This window comes from Hippocampus bargibanti, linkage group LG02 (genome assembly GCF_051943395.1).
Source record: "Hippocampus bargibanti isolate YZ-2025 linkage group LG02, ASM5194339v1, whole genome shotgun sequence".
In the NCBI taxonomy this organism is placed as follows: domain Eukaryota; kingdom Metazoa; phylum Chordata; class Actinopteri; order Syngnathiformes; family Syngnathidae; genus Hippocampus; species Hippocampus bargibanti.
In genome coordinates, this window is record NC_142735.1 from 36,769,538 (window position 1) to 36,792,747 (window position 23,210).

Genomic DNA, 23,210 nt, shown 5'->3' on the forward strand with positions numbered 1-23,210 from the left:
CTGTACTTTATAATAAAGTCGTTTTATTTACCTTTATAATAATAATAATAATACATTTAATTTCTAACTACGCTGTAAGGGTTTCCAAGACCAAAAAAAAAAAAAAAATTGAACAACCCCTGCCTCAAAATCCGTTGCCACTTTATAGAACAGCATGCTCTACTAACGTTCCAAAGTGAACCTGGAATAAACATTCTCGGAGTGGAAAAAAATGTCATCTTTGGAGAAGAGGAGGAGGAGGAGGAGGAGGAGGAGTAACCTTTCATGAAAAGAAATGAGATTTCCTGAATGGAGAGCATTCCAAGGACGCCGGTGGTCTCGGCTTGCCAAGAAGCAAGACGACACATGCCGGAGGATCGTCTGCCAGGTAACACAAAGACCTCTCATTTCCTCCTTTTACAACAACGCACACACACACACACACACACACACACATTTTTGCAGATACAGTGATACCTTGGCTTATGAACTTAATTGCCTCCCAGTGTGTGTAAGGCGAAAACTGTGTACCCCAAACATTAATTTCCCATAGGAAACCATTAAAATGAGAATAATCCGTTCTCGGGTCCCATTAAAACATCATTTTCTACTAAATAAGCCTTAAAACTACACACAATATACCTTATTTTATGTATAATAAATGTGCTATGGTATTATAATTAAAGAAATAAAATGTACTTTATAATAAAGTGGTTTTATTGACTTTTGTGATGGTCGTTGATGGCTTGTGGAATGGAGTGGCCGACTTCATCAGCATGACACAATTCAGAATCAGAAAACCTTTATTCGTCCCACAATTGGGACATTTGCAGTCCACGGCAGCAATTGGTAAAAGGGATGGGTGGGGGGGGGGGGGGCGTGAAAGGATAGAAACAAGATATTCGAAGCTTGATGAGGAACGTAGCCTTCTTCTTTCACCATCTTGAAGAATGATCCCTTCATCCCGTTTAACTGGGTTGATAGCTTTTTCATCAAATGTCCAGATGACTTGTGCGGGTTATTTGTGGAGCCTGATTGGATTGGATTGGATTTGCCTTTATTCGTCTCACAGTGGAGAAATTTACATTGATTGACTGATTGATGGGATATTTTAACCTTGCAGTCTACACCCTGCTTTTGAACTGTCAAAGTTGAAACGAGTCCAAATTTCACTGTTTTCTATCCATTTTCTCACTCTCTCTCTGTCATCTGCCTGTCTCTTTAATGTTTAAACGACCTCCCCTCACCGCTACGTTCTTGACCAATCACATGGCTTTAACCGAAGACTGGGGGCGGGGAATAGAGGACCAAAAAAAATGTCGGCCTCCATTTTCTTGTACGGAAAATGGCTTCACACTCTCTCTGTGTGTAAACTAAAAAAAACTAAAATGGCGGGACAAGAGTGCCAGGATTAACTCTGGACAGTGGCTTCTTCCTTGTCCAACCCTGTTTACAGGTAAGCCCCCGTCAACACCACCTGCAGCACTTGGGTGTGAAGTTTCATGACGGACAGTGTGAGAGGGGCTTTTCCAGGTGTGCGGAAAATGTCATCAAAGGACAGCTTTGACAGGAAATGTCACAATAATGATCAATTTCATCAGGGGGAGGAGTTCTTTGGCCATTTATTTCATGAATGGTGGATTGGCAGACCGGGCAGTTCCTCTTTTTAAAAACGGGGACGAGAGAGAGAGAGAGAGAGAGAGAGGGATCACACTCCTCAACCTCCCTGGTAAGGTATATTCAGGGGTGCTGGAGAGGAGGATCCGTTGAGAACTCGAGACTCCGATTCAGGAGGAAGAATGTGGTTTTGGTCTCGGTCGTAGAACGGTGGACCAGGTCAGGGTCCTCGAGGGTCAGGAGTTGAGCCTCAGATTGAGAAGGAGCAGAGTGGTTTTAATCGGCGTGGAACAGAGGACCAGCTCGTTCGTCTAGTGTCCGCAACCTTGAAGTCCTTGCTAAGGGTGCAAACTCGCAAAGCGAATTTACATGTGGGCTTGGAGAAGGCGTTTGACGTGTCCATCGGGGAGTTCTATGGGGTGTGCTTCGGAGGTGTGGGGTCCCAAACAACAAACAAGCTAATTGGTCCCTGTTACAGCACGCCAAAGCCAATAACATAAAAGGGGTGGCTTCTAGGAAAATAAAGAATGTATTGACGGTAGTGAATCCAAAGAACCACACGGCCAAAGATCTGGTCTTGGCAGGCAGATGAGAGAGTGAGTGAGCCTGGACCATCCCCTGATGTAGGCTACCCAGGATCCAGGTGTGTCTCATCAGAAATTAGCAGGATCCATGTGGTCTCCAAAGGGGAGTAAGGGAGAACAGGAATGGCTGAACTACCCCCACCCCACATCACTGACCTCTAGAAGAAGGAAAAGCACATACCAGTCTCGGTAATGGCGATGTCATTTTAGTGAGCATTGTTGGAAGGGTTCCAGTGAGGGTTTGGCTCAACAATCAATACTGAATTCTAACAATGATACCATTTGAAAATGGCATTGAAATTCAAAGGGTTGGCGTGTCGACCTCAAAGTGCAGAGGTACCAGGTTCAATTCCAGCTGGATGCATCGATCCGTGCATGAGCATGTGCACACACACACACACACACACACACACACACACGCACACACACACACACACACACACACACACACACACACACACACACACGCACGCACGCACGCACGCACGCACACACACACACACACACTTCTGTTTCAATGTTGTTGTGAGGTCCGGGTAATGCCAGATAAGGAGTGAGGACCACCCTTTCTGATAAGTTTAGAGAAGAAGTAGTGTTGCATTTGAACACTCGATGTCCCCCTAACTGCATTTCCCACTTCAACTTCTTTAAAAAAAAAAAACAAAGCAATAAAAATTGGACTTGAAACTGAAATAACAGCCAGAGTGAGGACTCTGAATGGGTACATTCAAAGTCCTCATTCCTGTATAATTTAGTTAAAATATTGTTTTACGATTTGTATTTATTTATTTTTTTGCACATTTATTCGCTTAGGTTTGGAAAATAACTGCTGCGCTGGAGGCAAGTTAATACGCGGCAGCGTATGATCGACATCTCGTAAGTCAATGAAACACACTCACACACACACGAACACAGATGTAAAGTGATCCGAATACAGCTCTTGAGGTTTGATACTTGCCTGGGGATCCTCCATGAAGACACAAATAAATACACACACCTTACCAGAGATCACTCATATCCCATTACCTGCTCGCAAGCACACACACACACAAAAAGACACACACTAAGATTTTTGTTGTGGCTCTTATTTTGTGATGTTAACTGCGCCGCACCACCGTTTCTTGACTGCATCCTCACCACGTGGTGACTTTGCAATTGTCTGTGAGAGCGCAGATGTCGGTGGTCGATATCGAGGACATTGTGTTCTTTTTGTTTTTGGTAGCAATGCTGAAAAGATATCGACAAAGCCATTTGAAACAGGACAGACTGTTCCCTGTTAATCCTTGAAGACCCAGGCTGAGAATGTGATCACGTTAGGCCAGGAATGCAAGACTGCAAAAATGGCTGAGGCGCAAAACACCTGCCTGAAAGCTCAACGTTCAACACCTCAATCTGACGCCGTCGGGCAGAATCTCCCACGTGTCCAAAATGATGACTTTTCAAGTCATTCAAACCCGAACAGACAAAAAAAAGCCATCTTGCTTGGATTAGCAAACAGCCATTGTTCAAGCTGATGCAATTGTTCCCCTCGTATACTGTTGTTGCGCAACGTCAACGCAACCACACACACACAAAAGTCACAATCAATGGTTAATTTAGCCACGTCATTCGCTAAAATGCTAAAACATGTCACCAGCACACCCATCCAGATCAAAGTGATCCAAATTGTCGTATGCAATCCACAATAACCGTCATTATTCTTGACTTCTTGTTTGAAAACTAATTTTCAGCATTTTATTGGCCCTTGATTATGTAAAACAAACATGCAGATCAAACCTCTAAAGATGGAGGACACTGATTCGCTGTGGCGACCCCTTGAAGGGAAAAGCCGAAAGAAGGAGAAGAATATGTAGTATACAGTGATACCTCAGCTAACCAACTTAATTAGTTCCCAGAAAGTGTGTGAAAGGCGAAACGTTCATTTCCCATAAAAAAAACATTCAAATTAGAATAATCCGTTCCCAGGTCCCCATAAAACATATTTTTCTACTAAATAAGCCTTAAAACTACACAAAAATAGACCTTATTTTATGTATAATAAATGTGATATTGTATTGTAATGAAAGACATAAACTGTACTATATAATAAAGTTGTTTTATTGACCTTTGTGATGGTCGTTGATGGTTTGATGGAAAGGAGTGACCGCTTTCATCAACATTAAATACTTCTTCCACCATCTTGAGGAATGATTCCTTGTAAGCTTTGGCAGCTTTCTCGTCAGAACTGGCTGCCTCACCATGACCAATGACACTATGAATCCCTGTACGACGCTTAAAGTTCTCGAAGCACCCGTGGCTAGCCTTGAAATCATCAATGGATGACGAGAATCCAGCTTGCCTCTTGACGATATCCGAGTCAAGTTGCCGTGCATTCTCTGCGATAATACCCTCACTCACACTGTCCCCTGCTAGCTGTGTTTCACTCATACAAATCAACAGAAGTTTTTCATAGTTCTTCTATTGCCTGAGACCGTTGCTTAGACAACACGGAAACACCCTTAGCCGCACGTAGCAATGGTCAATTTAGCCTACCGGTACTGGGATGCATTAACGCACACCTCGATGGTGTTTTTCAATGGTGAGTTGTTCAGTTGCTGGTTTACAATTGTGATGGCAACCAACTCTGAATGGTCGCATAAGGTGGAAAACGCCATAGATGAAGAGGCAGGATGCAAACATGCACGGCGGCAATCACACACAAGAGCTTTGAATGCAAAGGAGGCGGTCAAAGCGCCACTTAAGCTAATATTGGAGTATTTACCAAGCTGACTGCTAATTACACGGTGGCGCAATTGGAGCGTGATTGCAATTAGCCAACGTCCACAACGCCAAGAAGGAGAAAAATATTGGCAGATGTTCAGGCTGCCTGCAATGAATGCGGACCTTGTGGAGGCCTCGTTTTCACCTCCCGGCAGGATGCAGCCCATAACGTGTCCAATGGAGGCCATGTGCTCCACATCAACAAAATGAACAGCAAAGGGGAAAAAGTCCATTGGAGCCAGGAGATCGACAAGCTTGCCCCAAACATGATTTCCATTTAACTCATTCATGTGCCAAAATGTGTCTAATCCGGTGCCAGGGTTTTTGTCATTGTCACTTGAACTGCAGGAGTCACGGAATATTGACTTTTAGGACTACATAAACAGCCAGTGCAGCGTTAGAAACATTAGACTCTCTTCTTTCATCAGAAAAAAAGTACAATAGACTGCTTAGGCAACATAGGATTAGGATTGGATATGCCTTTATTCGTCTCACAGTGGAGAAATTTACATTTCACAGCAGCAAAGTGATTTGTGGAGCCTGATTGATGGGAATTTTAACCTTGCAGTCGACACTCTGCCTACCAAAGTTGAAACCAGTCCAAATGTCACTGTTTTCTATCCATTTTCTAACGCTCTCCCTCTGTCGTCTGCCTGTCTCTAATGTTTCTAATGCCACCTCCCCCTTTTTTGCGATTAGTCGTCTTATTGTGTTTCAAGTTGTGAAAATGGCAACTTTATGGCTTTTTGTCATGAGTTTCAGACACTGGTTAGCCAATGGCTAACTTGTCTTTTGGCAAATGTCCCCAGGTTCAACTTTCCCGACCCGTTGACGCACGCATGGAGTGGAAAACGTCAGCGTGGTCCCATATATGGTGTGACTAACAGCCGAATGGCATCCCCGGCCAACGCAGGAAAGACACCGAGGAGAACGGCCTGTTCCCTCGGTTCCTGACAGATAAAACAAAATGTGCCGTTTCATGTTGTTTACTTCACATCTGTTGGAAATCAGGCGCCAGGAAGCGTTGCGGTGTAGCGGCATAGCGGCATTGCAGCGTTCTTTGGCGTCAAAAGCAAAAATAAATAGTCAATCAATCGGCTGCAATTTCAGGCATGTGCCTTTTCCACCCTTCAGGATTTGATTTGAATGGAAGAGCGCGCTGCCAATTAATCTTTTAGTTTCTTTGTGGGTTCCCGCCAATGAATGCGGTGGCTTTGTAGACGCGGTCGGAAGCGGAAAGACGTGTGAGGTGAGCTCCTTGCGCAAAGCCGTCCATCCATTATCCAATGCGTCCGTCCGTCCCTTATCCAAGTCGCTTTTTGCGATTTATAAAGCTGCATGTACAGATGACATCATTTATGGTCAGGGTTAGGGTTTCGGTCACCGTTATGGTTTGGAAATGGGGTCACGGTTTTTCAATCTTTGGCCTTGCACTCACTGACTGCATCAATGTGTGTTTTAATGTGTCAACTCTTTTTTAAATGTGTTTTTCATTTGTTTTGGTTGTCCTTATTAATCGATGAAAAGGTTCCCTCAGCAGTCATCTGTGCTTCTTTCAAGGTGTCGGACGTTTCGCTTCTTATCCAAGAAACTTTGTCAGCAAACGAAAGTCTTACTGGTAGTTTTGGCCCTACTGTCTAAACGTGGCGTGCCGGACTCTACTTCGATTGCTCTCAGGTTGGGGGGAGCAGTGAACTAATTCCTGCGGCTGCACCTAAAAGCTAGCAACCACTCATTTGACGACAATGAGGTTAAAATCTTGGCGAAAGAAAATAGATGGTTTGAAAGGGGAGTAAAAGAAGCGATTTTCATAAAACAGCAAAATCCTTCCCTTAACCGTAATGGTGGGGTGGGGTTCAATTTGGATCGTTCGTACAATAGACTGCTGAGGCAACATAGCATTAGTCATGCTGACGAGGTGATACCATGGCAAATCGGGAAATCAGGCCAGTCGTCAGTCAAGACAATAGAAGCAATCAGTGGAGGCGCAGGAATTAGTCTTCTGCTCCCCCAAACCTGAGAGCAGGGACAAATCATAGTAGAGTCCGGCACCGCCACATCTGGACAGTAGGGATATATATTTAGGGCCGATACTACCGGTAAGACTTTAGTTTGCTGAAGAAGCATCTTGGATAAGAAGCCAAACATCCGACACCTTGAAAGAAGTACAGATGACGGCTGAAGAAACCTTTTCATCGATGCACTACCTTAACCTTTGGAAGAACACGCACACACATTGACACACTACAGGCACGGGCGGCCATTCCAATGCAAATGGGAGGATACGATGGGGGTCAAGGAGGTGGAGTTGACTATGAAGATGAATGGAGGAAACCGGGGTGTCAATGCACTCATTCATTCAGTCAGCTGTCAGAGGCTCGAGGGGAGGCCTCAGCTGTTTGAGTGGGGGAGGGGGTGCAGGAAGTGGAGACAAGTGCATTGATTCCCATGCGGCTGGAGGAGCCTCGTTGTCCATCACGAAAAGCATCCCCGCGGGAGAGTGAAGGCCATTGTTTTGCAATGATGAATGCTCATGCGATTAGTGAAAAGGAGGTCCGTTGGCTCAGGGTCGGAATTACAAATCAAGGTATTAAAGTGAATGTTTTTGCGTTGGGATTTCAATTCGGCACCTTCAAAGAATTCCAGATGACGGCTGAAGAAACCTTTTCATCGATGGACCACTCCTGTACCACTGAGAGCTTACACAGATGTTAAGGCAGTGCGTTCCACATCCGCATGACTCAACATTGGATCAGTTAACATTCATTTTAGAAAGATCTGTCATACGTTTGACAGTTCTCCACCGCAAGATAAGTGACTATGAGAGCCCGTTTATGAGCGATGCACTCAAGACTTGGTTAGGGGGGTGATGTGATTTCTCAGCTGCTTGGGAGACCACTTCCTGGGAAGGGGGGGACGCATGGGGCTTCCCAGCTGTCCGAGCCAACGACAAAAAGCCTAAGAGGCCTGACCTTCCTAATAGATGCCCCCCCCCAATGCTTCGACTTGGCAAATGGAAACTTGTGTTTCTCGGTTTGAGTGAGCGTCAGCGTGTCAAGCTGCCGTGAGTCAAAGGTCGCCGTGGCCATGAAGTCAACCACTCCAGTTGTTTCCATTGTGGCACCAAATCGTGCTCAACTTTTATTTAATTGATTATGATTGTGTGGGACAATGTCCTTTCGTCAATGGATGCTACAGCTTTGTGTTTGCTTTCAACATTTAGCTTGTAGTCGACGTGCACGTTCCACCATGACGTACCTCATCCACTGCTGAAATGGATGCTTTGATCTTCTCCTCTTTTATCTAAAACTGCTTCATGTCATCACAAAGAGGGTACAGCAAGTCCAGAAGAATGAAGGACTCTCTGTGTTGTCATATTATTTGTTATTTTTGTTTTTCCCAAGATGGCGGCGCGTGAACTTCGCAGCGGCTCCCCTCTCCCGGCAAATTGGCGTTTTCATGTTTATTATGTTTGTTAAAGTCATTCTAAGTGCCTTGCACGCTGGGTCCGAGAGGACACTCATTTCATCTGTGCTGTATGACATGCATATTTGCATATTTGACAGTAAAGCTGACTTTGACTTTGATTATGACCAAGCATCCATTGTCTGTAAATCATGCGTGTCCCCGATATTCTGCAAAGAAACCCTTTCAAGGTACTGTTCATCGACTCCAGCCTGTATTTGGATCACCAAAATCTTCAACATTCGACATTAACGAGCAGGCGGAGGAAAAAAGGCCAATCTCCTCCAACAAATGGTGACCCCGACGTGATATCGGACTGAGGTTTCGGTCAATAGACAGAACATCGGGTGATAATTGACAAAGTAAGAGGACAATTATCCTCACTCAAAATTGATCTTCTGTCTGCTGGCTATTCAAGGTTGTTTCGTTCAGTTAAGAATCCTAGAAACGCTCATTCCCGACTAAGAGTAAAAACTGAGATAGAGGCTACTTTGTTTGTAATTCCTTCAAAGAAATACATGTTTGGCCCATGAACATATATCTACGTCAAGACTTGGGACATGTACATGACCGCCACGTTAGCTAAAGGCCTGGTCCACATGCTGAGTGATAAATGAAGACTTTTTTCACCAGCCTTTTGAAATTCTTCTCGCTGAAAACCGTGAAAAACAATTGACAGCTAAAGCTTCCTTCCACAGTTGAGTATATCTATCCTACAGTCTTTGACCGTTTTCAGCAATTATCAAACATGTAAAACAGACCTCCAAACAAGTCACTGACTTCACTTTTGTGGCTCTTGAAGTCAACAAACAGCTTTTAACGATGAAAAGGTTTCTTTAGCCGTCATCTGTACTTCTTTGAAGGTGTCGGACAAGAAGCTTCTTCAGCGAACTAAAGTCTTACTGGTAGTATCGGCCCTAAGTAGCACGGCTGACTAGGCAAACACAGAATATTCAAACGGGGATCTTCAGATTGCGGGGCCAACAACCGCACCCGCCACACCGCCACGTCTACGGAAGGCTGTTCCAGCTTCAATTTGCTTGCACCCGTCATCCGTGCAAATGTATTTTTTGACGTCTCAGAGCCAGAGACAAAAACTAGACACAGCGTCTGGTCTTTAAAAAGCACCGGTGACACTTACTTGCCTTCCCGCGTGCCTTTGAAAAGGCCCAGACGTGTCCTTTGATCAGCACTCAGGAAATTTCATTAGGCCAGAGATGGGCGGATAAGAAAGCAAAGAAAGCTTTTTGCGGAAGAGAGATAAAAGGGCTGACCAATAGGGAATGGTAAAGATGTGCCCTCTCAGAAGGGTCATCCGTGACAAGGTGAACTCCCACTTATCATCTTCAAGTCACTAAATCAAGAAGCTGGCGTTGATTGGAACGGAAGCCGGAAGCCGGAAGCACTGTTTTTGACCATCCGCATGCAGTACAATTGGTGAAAATAAATCACTGTGTGAGTGACAGAAGTGCCTCCCGGACATTGTAAAATGGTGCTTTGTGCTCTGCTCACGTGGAAACTCTTGGTCCATCCACACATTGTATGTTGAATGAATTAATTACCGTATTTTCCGGTGTATGAGGCGCACCCAAAATCATTGATGTTCTTCAAAAGATGACCTTATGCGCCGGCGCACCTTTTATGAGAAGTCATATTCAGCCAGAAAAGGTCTCAGAACTGTTGTCTTCAGCCACTGACACCATTTCTTCCTCCATAGAAGAAGTCATGCGTAACCCCAGCCTCTACTGTAGCGCCTTATGATGTATTTGGAAAACATTTGTCATTCATTGAAGGTGCGTCTTATACTCCAGTGCGCATTATACAGTAAAGTCTCGTTATATCGATATCGGATATATTGATAGTCCCGGTTATATCGATACTATTTCCATGCACGCACGGAGAAAATTACATGCAAACAGGGTCGGATATATCGATAGTCCCGGTTATATCGATATTTTTTCGGACTCCCTTGAATATCGATATAACGAGACTTTACTGTATATGGAAAAAGTTTGAAAATACACAATTCATTGGGGGTGCGCCTTATACACCGGAAAACACTCTATATATCCATCTAGCTCTCAAGCTAGCTATCCATCTGGCTAGCTATCCATCCATCTAGCACTCAAGCTACCTAGCTATTTAGCTCCAAAGCTAGCTAGCTATCTAGCTTCCAAGCTAGCTATCTATCTAGCTCTCAAGCTATCCAGCTCTTAAGCTTTCCGGTTCTCAAGCTACCTAGCTCTCAAGCTATCTATCTATTTCTCATTTTGAGACTCAGATGTATAGGTTTCAGTAAAGAGTGTAATACTTTAAGCATTCCATGGTTTTTCGCATAGCAGTGTATATCCACATTTTCAGAAAGAGATATTGTGCGGAAAATGTTCATTGATTGTTTTTTTTGGAACAATTGAATCCAACGGTGAATAATTTCTCCTCAGAGCCAAACAAAGTTGATGAAAATGTGTTGTATTTATCCATCGCAAACAAAGTAATGACAGCATCGCAAAGGGAGAGTGAACAGAGGCACCTTTAACCTCATCAATCACGTATAACAGTGGCAAAGAAGTGCTTCGGGTTGGGGGGCCCTTATCAATCACAGACGAAAGGGTAGCCCGGCGTGTGTTTACCTGATCAATCATGTCCGGCCGGTTGGTGGCGGCCAACACGGTGACGTCGCGAAGCTGCTCGATGCCGTCCATCTCTGTCAGGAGCTGGGCCAGGACCCTGTCGCCCACGCCGCCCGATCCCGAAGAGCTGAGGGATGAAGGATGGACATCATGGCGGAAAATAGGAGTCAATGTCAGGATGCCAGGAATGATGCGTACGAGTGGGGGAAAATAAACACAATGTGAAGCGGTCCCAAGTACAAATACCAGGTTTCCCTCATGAAGGACATTTTTCAGGTATTTTATTTGGATATGACTGTATTTTCCGGTGTATAGGGCGCACCCAAAAGCCTTGATTTTCTTCAAAAGATGACGCTGAGCCTTAGACGTAGACGACAGAGAGAGAGAGTGAGAAAATGGATAGAAAACTCATTTGGACTCGTTTCAAATTTTTTGATAATCCAAAGGCAGAGTGTAGACTGCAAGGTTAAAATGTCACATCAATCAGGCTCCACAAATCACCCGCACAAGCCATCTCTACAATTTGAAGAGAAAGGACAAGCAAGGGACTCAGCTATTAATGCAGTTTCTAGTGTGTCTGCCTGCATCTGTTGCTGTGGCAATATCACAATTTCCAAGATGTACAAGCCAGAGCTCCTTGAGAAACTTTAGGCAAAAAGCTATCAACCCAGCTAAACAGAACACAATTGATGAGAAACTAGGTAAAGTTATCGCAGAGAAAGCACGGCAACTTCACTCGAATATCGTCAAGACGCAACCTAGAAGTTCGTCATCCAGTGATGATTTCAAGGCTAGCCATGAATGGGTAGAGAACTTTAAGCGTCGTACAGGGATTCATAGTGTCATTGTCATGATGAGGCAGCCAGTTCTGACAATAAAGCTGCCAAAACCTACAAGGAAGGATTCCTCAAGATGGTGGAAGAAGAAGTATTTAATGTTGATGAAAGCGGCCACTCCATTCCATCAAACCATCAACGACCATCGCAAAGGTCAATAAAACGACTTTATTATATAGTCCAGTTTATTTCTTTAATTACAATACCATATCGCATTTATTATACATAAAATAAGGTCTATTTTGTGTAAGGCTTAGAAAATAAGAAAGTAGAAAATGACGTTTTATGGGGACCTGAGAACGGATTATTCTCATTTTAATGGTTTCCTATGGGAAATTAATGTTTGTGATACACACTTTTCGCCTTACACACTCTGTCTGGGAATCAATTAAGTTCGTAAGCCAAGGTATCACTGTATAATATCTAAATATATCTGGGTTTTCCAAATATAAGGCATGTCACATTATAAGGTGCTTCAGAAGAAAACACTGCTTTAAAAATACCAGTTATATAAAAAAAGGAGCATTGGATCTATTTGACTCATCAAGCGGCAAACGCTCCAAATAAAAACTTTGTTGTTCTGGTAACTTCATTGGCAATATGGCTCACCTTCAGCGGGAAACAGGTTTATTTTCTCCTGTTTTTCTTATGAAAGAAGCGGTTAATAGTGCACAAATGAAGGCTTTCAAAGGAGTCGCGTGCTTTTTTACAAGATGAATATGAGCAATTAGAGGTGATGGATGTCACTTCCTCTTGCAGGGAATTTGCCTGCTCTACCATCCATCCATCCATCATGGCCGTCCGTCTTTTCTGGGCACACGTGTTGTTTCAATCCCTGTTTTCGTCTTCTAACCTACTCCATCACTTCACTTCAGAGGCGGACAAAGTATTCACACTCTGTATAGTGATACCTCAGCTCACAAACTTAATTGGTTCCCAGACAGAGTGTGTAAGGAGAAAAGTGTGTATCCCAAAAATGTATTTCCCATAGGAAACCATTAAAATGAGAATAATCTGTTCCCAGGTCCCCATAAAACATCATTCTCTACTAAATAAGCCTTAAAACTATACAAAACTATACCTTATTTTATGTATGATAAATGTGCTATTGTATAGTAATGAATGAAATAAACTGTACTATATAATAAAGTGGTTTTATTTACATTTGACGTCGTTGCCTCTTGATGATATCCGAGTGAAATTGCTGCGCTTTCTTGTCGATAATACCCTCACTCACACTGTCCCCTGCTAGCTGCTTTCCGTTCATCTAAATCAACAGAAGTTTTTCAACCTCTTCAATTGCCTGAGACCATTGCTTAGACAACACAGAAACACCCTTAGCAACACATGCACCCTTAATAATTGCATGTTTTTTTTTTTAATACAAATACATTTTATTGCATTGTTATATTTCTATTGTATTGTCTTCTGGAGTGCAGTGTGCAATGTTGATCACTTTTAATGTGTCTTTACATTCCATCTTCGCTCCCTCACTTCATCCCACGAGTTTGGACTCGTGCGGCAGGTCGGCTGACAGATTTACAGGCGCTTCTCTCTCTTTTTTTGTGAAAATCTATTTTGTTTTAACGTGTCCGTGTGGGGAATTGATGAACACGCGCCACGAGTCAGACAGAGGTGGTCGGCCTGTGTCAACAGTTTTGAAAGTCCCGGGCAGACTTTATTGATTAAACATGGCAGGAAGTGCACGCGCATAAATAACCTCGATGGATGAGGGATACGTACGTCAAGAGACTAGCTTCTTTTCACGGTCTGCGGCTTTAAGGTCGCTATTTGGTGAGTTGTAATAGAAATATCTAATATCACGGAACTGAATATTATACAAGCCACTGCGCAAAGTACTTTGCATACAGCTACAAAGTACGTCGGTCGTGACATACGGTATGACAGCAATTTGTTGACTGAGCATCACAAGGCCATTTTCTGTCAGACTAGCTTCCACTTTGGGTTATATAGATAGCTAGCTATTAGCTATATAGCTATCTAGCTAATTTGTAACAAACAATGAGACAAAATGAACTGAACACAACTAGCTGTCTCGCTAGCTATCTACTAGCCAGCTAGCTTTCTATCTATTTGAGTTACTTCCGGGTTGAGTGAACGCATGTGGCTGCCGCTGCTAACCCACAGAGAAACATAACCGCTTATTAAAGGCGCTTATTAATGATATGGATAATTATAATTATAATAACTTTGCTGTTGTGAAATGTAAATTTCTCCACTGCGAGACAAATAAAGGCAAATCCAATAATTATAATATAAATGTTATTGTGATGATGATTATTATTATTATTATTATTATTATTATTACAGTAAAGTCTCGTTATATCGATATTCAAGGGAGTCCGAAAAAATATCGATATAACCGGGACTATCGATATATCCGACCCTGTTTGCATGTAATTTTCTCCGTGCGTGCATAGAAATAGTATCGATATAACCGGGACTATCGATATATCCGATATCGATATAACGAGACTTTACTGTATTATTATTATTATGGTGAAGCTGTTGGGCCGCTTTCCATGATTCAAGAGACATTGAATACTTGAATAAACATCTTTAAAAATTTTAAACACCTGCGAAATAGGCTTTCATGATTGTAAATAGTTTATTATCTTAAACTACATTTTTAGGAACAATAACACATTTTTGTTACATTTATAAATCGGCGATCCAAGCAAATATTATTATTTTGTTATTTGTAGCAAGGACAACGGACGCCTCCGGACAAGTTATATTTGACCTTTTAAGACTCACGCTGAATATTCAGGAAGTCTTGTTTTCGAGTTGGTGACGATTCCTGACGTCACGTCACTAAAGGAACGCCACTGCCCGAGAAAGCGACACACAATGCATTTTGGGTACTTTGTTTGCTCTGAAAATTTCGTGTTGATGGCGAAATAAGAAGGAAAACACATAAATAACGCCATGGTGAATTGTTGTGTGTTGCATCAAGACTACTATTTGATACTAGTTGACACAAATTCCCAGCAGACAAATCAGCCCATTTCCAATGGAGCTTGTGCGCCATCTTGTGCATTTTCTCGGTGCTACATTGCTGTCATTGCACTGCACTCCAAGTTGGTCAAATGGTAATTGTCTACATCTTGGGACCTTCTGCGTCGTTGGACTACCTCCACTCCCATTTGCCGGCGATGTTGGACAATGAAACGTCTGTGCGCATCCACTGTCTGTCCCTCTGTCCCCCCCACAAGTACCCTCCCCCACCATCCTATGTCCTCTATGCCACAGATGCGGCATCCCATAAAGGCGTATCCACTGTGTTGACCATACTGAATGACAAAGAGGATGTCCAAGCCACATTGTGTTTGTCACGGCCCACAACGTGAACAATACGATATGTATTCTGATGATTAATCGTACCTTCCTCTTTCGCTGGCAAGTGCGTCAATCTCGTCAAAGAAGACAACGGAGGGAGCGACGGCCCTGGCCTTCCGGAACACCTGCCAGGTGGCCACAGGGAGAAAAGAGATGTTCAAATAGTCAGCTTGTAGTCAACAGAAACAGGAAATACATTATAAGATGGCGTCATGATATGTGTAGATCACCTTTGACATCATCTATTGAAAGTAATAAATGCCAGTGATACCTTGGTTTACGAAGCCCTTGGCGACCGAACCTTCCGAACGTTATATTTGTGAAAATTTCACCTTGGCATACAAACTATTTTTCGGGATACACACGGAGCGCCACAATGAGTGATGTGTCGTTTGCGAACGAGCCCGTTCTCCTAACAAGAAAATGGCAGACGACTTGGTTTTGTCCTCTATTCCCCGTCCCCAGCCGTCGGTTAAAGCCACGTGATTGGTCGAGAACGAAGCAGTGAGGGGAGGGAGGTGGTTAAACGTTAAAGAGACAGGCAGACGACAGAGAGAGAGTGAGAAAATGGAGAGAAAACAGGGAAATTTGGACTGGTTTCAACTTTGATCAAAGGCAGAGTGTAGACTGCAAGGTTAAAATTCCCATCAATCAGGCTCCACAAATAACCCGCACAAGCCATATGTACACTTGATGCAAAAAGATACCGACCCAGCTAAACAGAACACAATTGATGAGGAACAAGGTAAAATGATGGCAGAGAAAGTACCTACAAGGGATCATTCCTCAAGATGTTGAAAGAAGAAGGCTGCGTTCCTCATCAAGTGTTTCATGCTGATGAAAGCGGCCACTCCATTCCATCAAGCCATCAACGACCATCACAAAGGTCAATAAAACCACTTTAGTATACAGTGCAGTTTATTTCTTTAATTATAATACCATAGCACATTTATTATACATAAAATATAAGGTATATTTTGTGTAGTTTTAAGGCTTATTTAGTAGAAAATGATGTTTTATGGAGACCCGGGAACAGATTATTCTCATTTTAATGGTTTCCTATGGGAAATATTTTTTTGGGATACACACTTTTCTCCTTACACACTCTGTCTGGGAACCAATTAAGTTCGTAAACCAAGGTATCACTGTACCAGTGTCTGAAACTCATGAGAAAAAGCTAGGGGACACCAGGGCAGACAACTCTGTAAAGTTGCCTGCCCAATTTTTCACAACTTGTAACACAATAAGACGACTAATGCTTTTAATGTACCTTTACCTTTTGTAGCGTTATAAATTTTGTTAGCTTCTTTTGAATCTTTCTTCTGACGGCTAAAGTAACCGTTTCATCGATGGACCACTCATGTATGGCTGAGAACTTACACAGACACATTTTCAAAGCATGTACTCAGGAAGTAAAACATGCACCAACCAGTATTCTGGTCCTTGCTGTGAAAAGCTCAGAGCTAGCTAAATGTGATTTCTTCTCTGGAAGGTCTGATGATGTGTCAAAAGAGAACTGACCTCTCGCACGGCTCTTTCAGACTCGCCGACGTACTTGCTCAGCAATTCAGGACCCTGAAAAGTCAACAGTGGTGGATTTTAGCAAACATTTTGATAGATTAAGAAACTGTACTTAAGACACGAATACACACATTTGCAGCGCTGTTATCGTGATATGGAAGTTGCCAAAAAGCATTCCGAGGGCTTAAGAAGTGCTCGTTAACATCGGAATCTAAACGTAGTAGCGTGACCTTAGCGCTAACCCAATCAGCGGATGGAATAGTCCGCATCTTCACTCTTTGTCCATTCTTGTCGTTCGGGCCATAAGGAAATGTCGGTTAAATGAGGGATGTTTGTTCCTGTTCACAATTGTAACATTACATTTTGAAAAAGGTGCAATAGGTTTCATTTGATTGCTGTTTCACTTCATGTACATTTATTATCTGGGCTCCATTGGTCATACTGTCTTTAGTCCGTTAAAAAAAACAAAATAAATCCCACCACATGTTGACGTGAGCAGCATTCGGAAGACGATCAAGCATGGCGCAACAGCTTTTCTGACCGTCTGAATTTGCATCATCTGAATTCACCTGATCCGATCATCTGAATTCACTTGATCAGGCCGTCTGCAGTCACCTGATCAGATCATCGAAATTCACCTGATTGGATCGTCTTAATTCACCTGATCGAATCGCCTGAATTCACCTGATCAGCTAACCTGAATTTACCCGAGCGGGTGGTCTGAATTCACCTGATCAGATCATCCGAATTCACCTGATTGGATAATCTTAGTTCACCTCATCGAATCACCCGAATTCACCTGATTGGATCATCTTAATTCACCTGATCTGATCATATCTATCTAGCTTGCTATCTATTAGCTATATAGCTAGCTACCTAGCTATTTGAGTCAGGAAACATGCTAGCTATATAGCTATCAATTAGCTAGCTAGCTTTTTTATCTTTTTGAGTTACTTCCGGGTTAAGCAAATGCTGGCGGGTGGCTGCCTCTGCTCACCCACAGAAAAACTGATCCTGTGACTGTAAAGTGACCTTGAGAGTTTTGAAAGGCGCTTAGAAATTAAATGTATGATTATCATTATTATAAAAAAGCAAACCCAAGATGGGATTTCAGCTCTGAATTTACTCTTATCAAGAATGTTTTTTTTTAGGAGAGCGCTTCTCAATAAACAAGTGGCCAATTCAGCCCATCCATCTCTGTCAGGATAGCGCGAATGAACGGCGGCAGCGCTGAGATGACAGCGCTTGAGGTGATGAATGAAAATAGACAAACATGGGTTCAAAGGTCACACATGGGAAGCTCTTTACACAGGAAGCGGGGCAGCAAGATGTCAAGATGTCCCTCGCTAGGTCATCGGGGAGCGGAGTTGGGGGAAGGCTCTTCTCGGAGACGTTGACGGACATTCCAAGACCGTGGAGGCATATTACTTCAAAAAAAATATGTCTTCCAAACATTAATTCCCCATAGGAAACCATTAAAATGAGAATAATCCGTTCCCAAGTGCCCATAAAACATCATTTTCTACTAAATAAGCCTTAAAACTACACAAAATATAATTTAATTTAAAACAGATTCTTTTCTTACAGACAAATATACCTTATTTTATGTATAATAAATGTGCTATTGGATTGTAATTAAAGAAATAAACTGTACAGTATAATAAAGTCATTTTATTTACCTTTGTAATGGTTGTTGATGTAGTTACCTCTTGGCGATTAACCCTCACTCACACTGCCCCCTGCTAGCTACTTTTCGTTCATCCAAATCAACAGAAGGTTTTCAACCTCCTCTATTGCCTGAGACCGTTGCTTAGACAACACAGAAAGACCCTTAGCCACACGTAGCAATGGTCGACTTAGCATACTGGTACTGGAACGCTAAGTCACACAAACGCACACCTCGCTCGTATTTCTCGAAGATCTCCTTCTTCTGCTCGACCGCCATTTTCTTACATGTCCTCTTGGGTTTAACACTAGCCTGTGGCGGGGTCTTTTGCGGTCCCATAATAGCAAAAGTACTGCACTCGATAACAAACCACGTGCGCACTCAAAGAAGTGATTCGAGATGAGAGATTTTCGGTGTTTTCAACAACTTTAAGCAAACACGCAGAGCGAAAAAGGAATTGCCGCGGCAAACTGACTTTGATGGCCAGGAAGTTGAGTCCACTTTGGTTGGCCAGGGCTTTGGCGATCATGGTCTTGGAGCAACCCGGTGGTCCGAACAGCAAGACCCCCTTTGGTGGCCGGATGCCCATGCGGGTGAAGGCCTCCGGGTGCCTCAGGGGCCACTCCACGGCCTGCTTCAGTTTCAGCTTCACGTCCTCCATACCGCCCACGTCAGACCAGCGGACCTGCGCCAGGGTTAGTGAGATTGGAACATTTTATACAGCAACAACTACAAAATACACATGTGGCTTAAGATACAAGGGACAGAATTGAGCGCCTCGCCTTCCTCTTGATATTTGGTCGGCTAGATAGCTATCTGGCTGGCCATCTATTAGCTATCTATTTGCTAACTGGCCGGCGAGCTAGCTATCTGGCTATCTATTAGTTATATCGCTAGTTGTCTAGCTGGCTATCTATTAGCTTTGTATTTGCTAACTATTAGCTAACTGGCCGGCGAGCTAGCTATCTGGCTATCTATTGGCTATCAATTAGCTTTCTATTAGCTATCTATTTGCTATCCATAAGCTAACTGGTCGGCTAGCTATCTGGCTGGCTATCTATTAGTTATATAGCTAGTTGTCTAGCTGGCTATCTATTGGCTATCTAGTAGCTATCTATTTGCTATCTATTGGCTAACTGGCCGGCTAGCTATCTGGCTGGCTGTCTATAAGTTATATAGCTAGTTGTCTAGCTGTCTATCTATTAGCTATCTATTAGCTTTCTATTTGCTAACTATTAGCTAACTGGTCGGCGAGCTAGCTATCTGGCTATCTATTAGTTATATCGCTAGTTGTCTAGCTGGCGATCTATTGGCTATATATTAGCTTTCTATTAGCTATCTATTAGCTAACTGGCCGGCTAGCTAGCTATATATCTATTAGTTATAGAGCTAGTTGTCTAGCTGGCGATCTATTGGCTATTACCTATCCCACCTATTTAAAATTGCATTTTCTGTGTAGCTCTTTCTCTTGTTTCTATTTATTATTGTATTTTATTTATTGCGTTGTATTTGTGATTATATTTTATTTATGATAGTACCTATGCTTGTCTGTGACTGTAACGTGTCTGTGAGAGCTTTGAAAGACACTTAAAATGTAATGCATTATTCTGGCCATATATATATATATATATATATATATATATATAGGGCCAGAGCTACCGGCAAAATTTTAGTTCGCTGATGAAGCTTCTTGGATGAGAAGCGAAACGTCGGACAAATTCAACCAAGTACAGATGACGGCTGAAGAAACCTTTTCATCAATTAAAAGCCAGTCTCAGTGAATACCTCTCAGACAAAAACGAATCTGGATAGATTGTTCCGGATAGACAAAAGCGTTTGAAGCATGGAAATAAATAGTTGGAAGGACACGAGGAACTGAACATCCCGCTTGAATTATGAGCCAGCGGAAGAGTCAGCCAACGGCCGCTCGCCTGAGCGAGGGCGGGAAGCCAACATTTCCCCCTACCAAGCATTCCCTCTCTTGGCCAAATCCGCACGAGAGGGTACTTGCAAGACGTTTGTCCGTTTTCATTCAAATCCCCGTGCATTCTTTTGCCGTATACATAACCCTGCACCATCTGCCTTCATTCAGGTTGAACGGCTGTCTGTAACGGGCCCCTTTCAAAAAAAAAACAAAAACCATCGACATGCTTTCGTGGTGCCATAACCAGTTTCTACTGACGGAAAACAAATGAAAGAATGCTCCTGGCAAAACGCTTCGATCTTACACCTGTTTCGCAGATGCAGGGGGGGGGGGCAACTTATCTGTTGCCAAAGTCATAAATGCTTGAGGGGAAGGGGCTTACGAAGGAACAGAATTGCAGGAAATGTGCAAGAGCGACCCCAACAACCATTATTTCCACAAAAACGAGCCGTGACAACATAGCGTTAAAAAAAATCCTTAAAGGACAACCGACGTCTCCGGACAAGTTGTGTCCATAATTTGTAAAATGGCTTCAAATGACTTCTACTGGGCAAATAGGACAAAGATTCCACCGCAATGAGCTATACTTTTAAGACTCGCGCTGAATGTTCAGGAAATCTTGTTTTTGAGTTGGTGGCGAGTCCGCACGTGACGTCACTGAAGGAACGCCCCTGACCGAGAAAAAAGGACACATTGTAGCGGTCCTTCCATCACGTCAATGCATTTTGCTGTACTTTGTTTGGTCTGAAAACTTAGTCTAGCACCAAAAAGAGGCAGAAGAGGGTGACAAAGCTCCGTGTAAGGAATTAATCAGCCTGTGGAAACGGGCTGATTAATTCCTTACACGGAGCTTCGTCGCCATTTTCTGCCTCTTTTTTGGTGATCCATCTCCCCCCAATGTTGCCTCAAAATGCCACGGAAGGACTTCTTTAATGGATTGCAAACATGTATGCTTTCCTCTTCAGAACTATTTGAATCCTATTCCTAACTGGATGAGTAACATGAAAGCATCTTCTCCCAATCTGAAGCCATTGTTTTGATTATAGAGCAAGGCGTGACGTCACAAACAAGGGGGGGGGACCTTCTGAAACTGGCCAATTCCGGGTTCATTTTTTGCAGTTTCAGCACACTTGAAGTCATTTTGATTGGTGTTTTGCATTTGACTAAAAATATCAGCCTGTGTGTTTTGGCTATTTTAGATGCGATCAAACGTTTTCCTGATGTCAGTTCGGAAACAAAAAAGTAATGTCGGTTGTCCTTTAAGGGCTTGCCCTTAATCTAAAAGCTCTTTTAAGGGAAATGTCAGATGAATTTGAAACAATCGAGTGTTTTGGCCTTCCTGTTTGGGGATAAACGTTTAATATCAGCAAATAAACTTTTTGTGTGTGTGTGTGAAGGTAAGGGCAGGGAGGGTAAATGATGACAATCCTTCCAAGTCCACCCCCAACCTTCTCTGTGAGACTCCCTCCCCCGACAGAGGTAAGACATCCCAGTCCACCGGCGCCGTCTCCGGGGAAACAAAGCACCTCATGGAAACATGGCGTCTGGCCACATACTGTAAACGCCAAGCAATTTATGGACAGCAGGAACGAAAGGGGGGTCGAGGAGGAAAGGATTAGAGAGAGATACGCCGGGAAGCCAAAATGCTTCTTTAGACAGCGGGGATTTTAGCTAGCTGTTGAGAAAAACAACTTTTTTACAAATCCATGCACTTGTTAACTAGACAGACAGATGCATGATGTTAGCTGCTGCTAGCTTGACAAGAATTAGCGTACTAAATAGCCATTTTAGCTAGCTGTTGAGAAAAACAACTTTTTTACAAATCCATGATCTTGCTAACTAGAGAGATGTATGATGTTAGCTGCTGCTAGCTTGACAAACATTAGCTTACTAAATAGCCATTTTAGCTAGCTGTTGAGAAAACAACTTTTTTTTTTACAAATCCATGATCTTGCTAACTAGAGAGATGTATGATGTTAGCTGCTGCTAGCTTGACAAACATTAGCTTACTAAAGAGCCATTTTAGCTAGCTGTTGAGAAAAACAACTTTTTTACAAATCCATGCACTTGTTAACTAGACAGACAGATGCATGATGTTAGCTGCTGCTAGCTTGACAAGAATTAGCGTACTAAATAGCCATTTTAGCTAGCTGTTGAGAAAAACAACTTTTTTACAAATCCATGATCTTGCTAACTAGAGAGATGTATGATGTTAGCTGCTGCTAGCTTGACAAGAATTAGCGTACTAAATAGCCATTTTAGCTAGCTGTTGAGAAAAACAACTTTTTTACAAATCCATGATCTTGCTAACTAGAGAGATGTATGATGTTAGCTGCTGCTAGCTTGACAAACATTAGCTTACTAAATAGCCATTTTAGCTAGCTGTTGAGAAAAACAACTTTTTTACAAATCCATGATCTTGCTAACTAGAGAGATGTATGATGTTAGCTGCTACTAGCTTGACGAAAATTAGCTTACTAAAGAGCCATTATAGCTAGCTGTTGAGAAAAACAACTTTTTTACAAATCCATGCACTTGCTAACTAGACAGACAGATGCATGATGTTAGCTGCTGCTAGCTTGACAAGAATTAGCGTACTAAATAGCCATTTTAGCTAGCTGTTGAGAAAAACAACTTTTTTACAAATCCATGATCTTGCTAACTAGAGAGATGTATGATGTTAGCTGCTGCTAGCTTGACAAACATTAGCTTACTAAATAGCCATTTTAGCTAGCTGTTGAGAAAAACAACTTTTTTTTTACAAATCCATGATCTTGCTAACTAGAGAGATGTATGATGTTAGCTGCTGCTAGCTTGACAAACATTAGCTTACTAAAGAGCCATTTTAGCTAGCTGTTGAGAAAAACA

General features: G+C 42.7%; 1 protein-coding gene and 1 long non-coding RNA gene across 4 annotated transcripts in view; one reads left to right on the forward strand and one right to left on the reverse strand.

Annotated features, from left to right (window-relative positions):
• Positions 1-23,210, reverse strand: part of afg2a (AAA ATPase AFG2A) — an 88,106-nt gene that overhangs the window by 40,417 nt on the left and 24,479 nt on the right. For both annotated transcript variants that reach the window (XM_088991226.1, XM_088991225.1), the window contains exons 13-16: positions 18,894-19,103; positions 16,753-16,806; positions 15,277-15,356; positions 11,036-11,162 (exon numbers count right to left, since the gene is read on the reverse strand). In XM_088991226.1, coding sequence (XP_088847352.1) covers positions 11,036-11,162; positions 15,277-15,356; positions 16,753-16,806; positions 18,894-19,103 — 471 coding nt within the window. The remainder of the gene's footprint in view (positions 1-11,035; positions 11,163-15,276; positions 15,357-16,752; positions 16,807-18,893; positions 19,104-23,210) is intronic.
• Positions 126-22,177, forward strand: LOC148902580 (uncharacterized). 2 transcript variants are annotated; one of them, XR_016114320.1, is made up of 5 exons: positions 126-367; positions 2,994-3,056; positions 17,904-18,002; positions 18,933-19,113; positions 21,740-22,177. It is a non-coding gene; the product is annotated as an uncharacterized LOC148902580 (long non-coding RNA). The 2 variants fall into 2 exon arrangements; XR_016114321.1 differs by lacking the exons at positions 18,933-19,113; positions 21,740-22,177 and adding an exon at positions 18,065-18,368.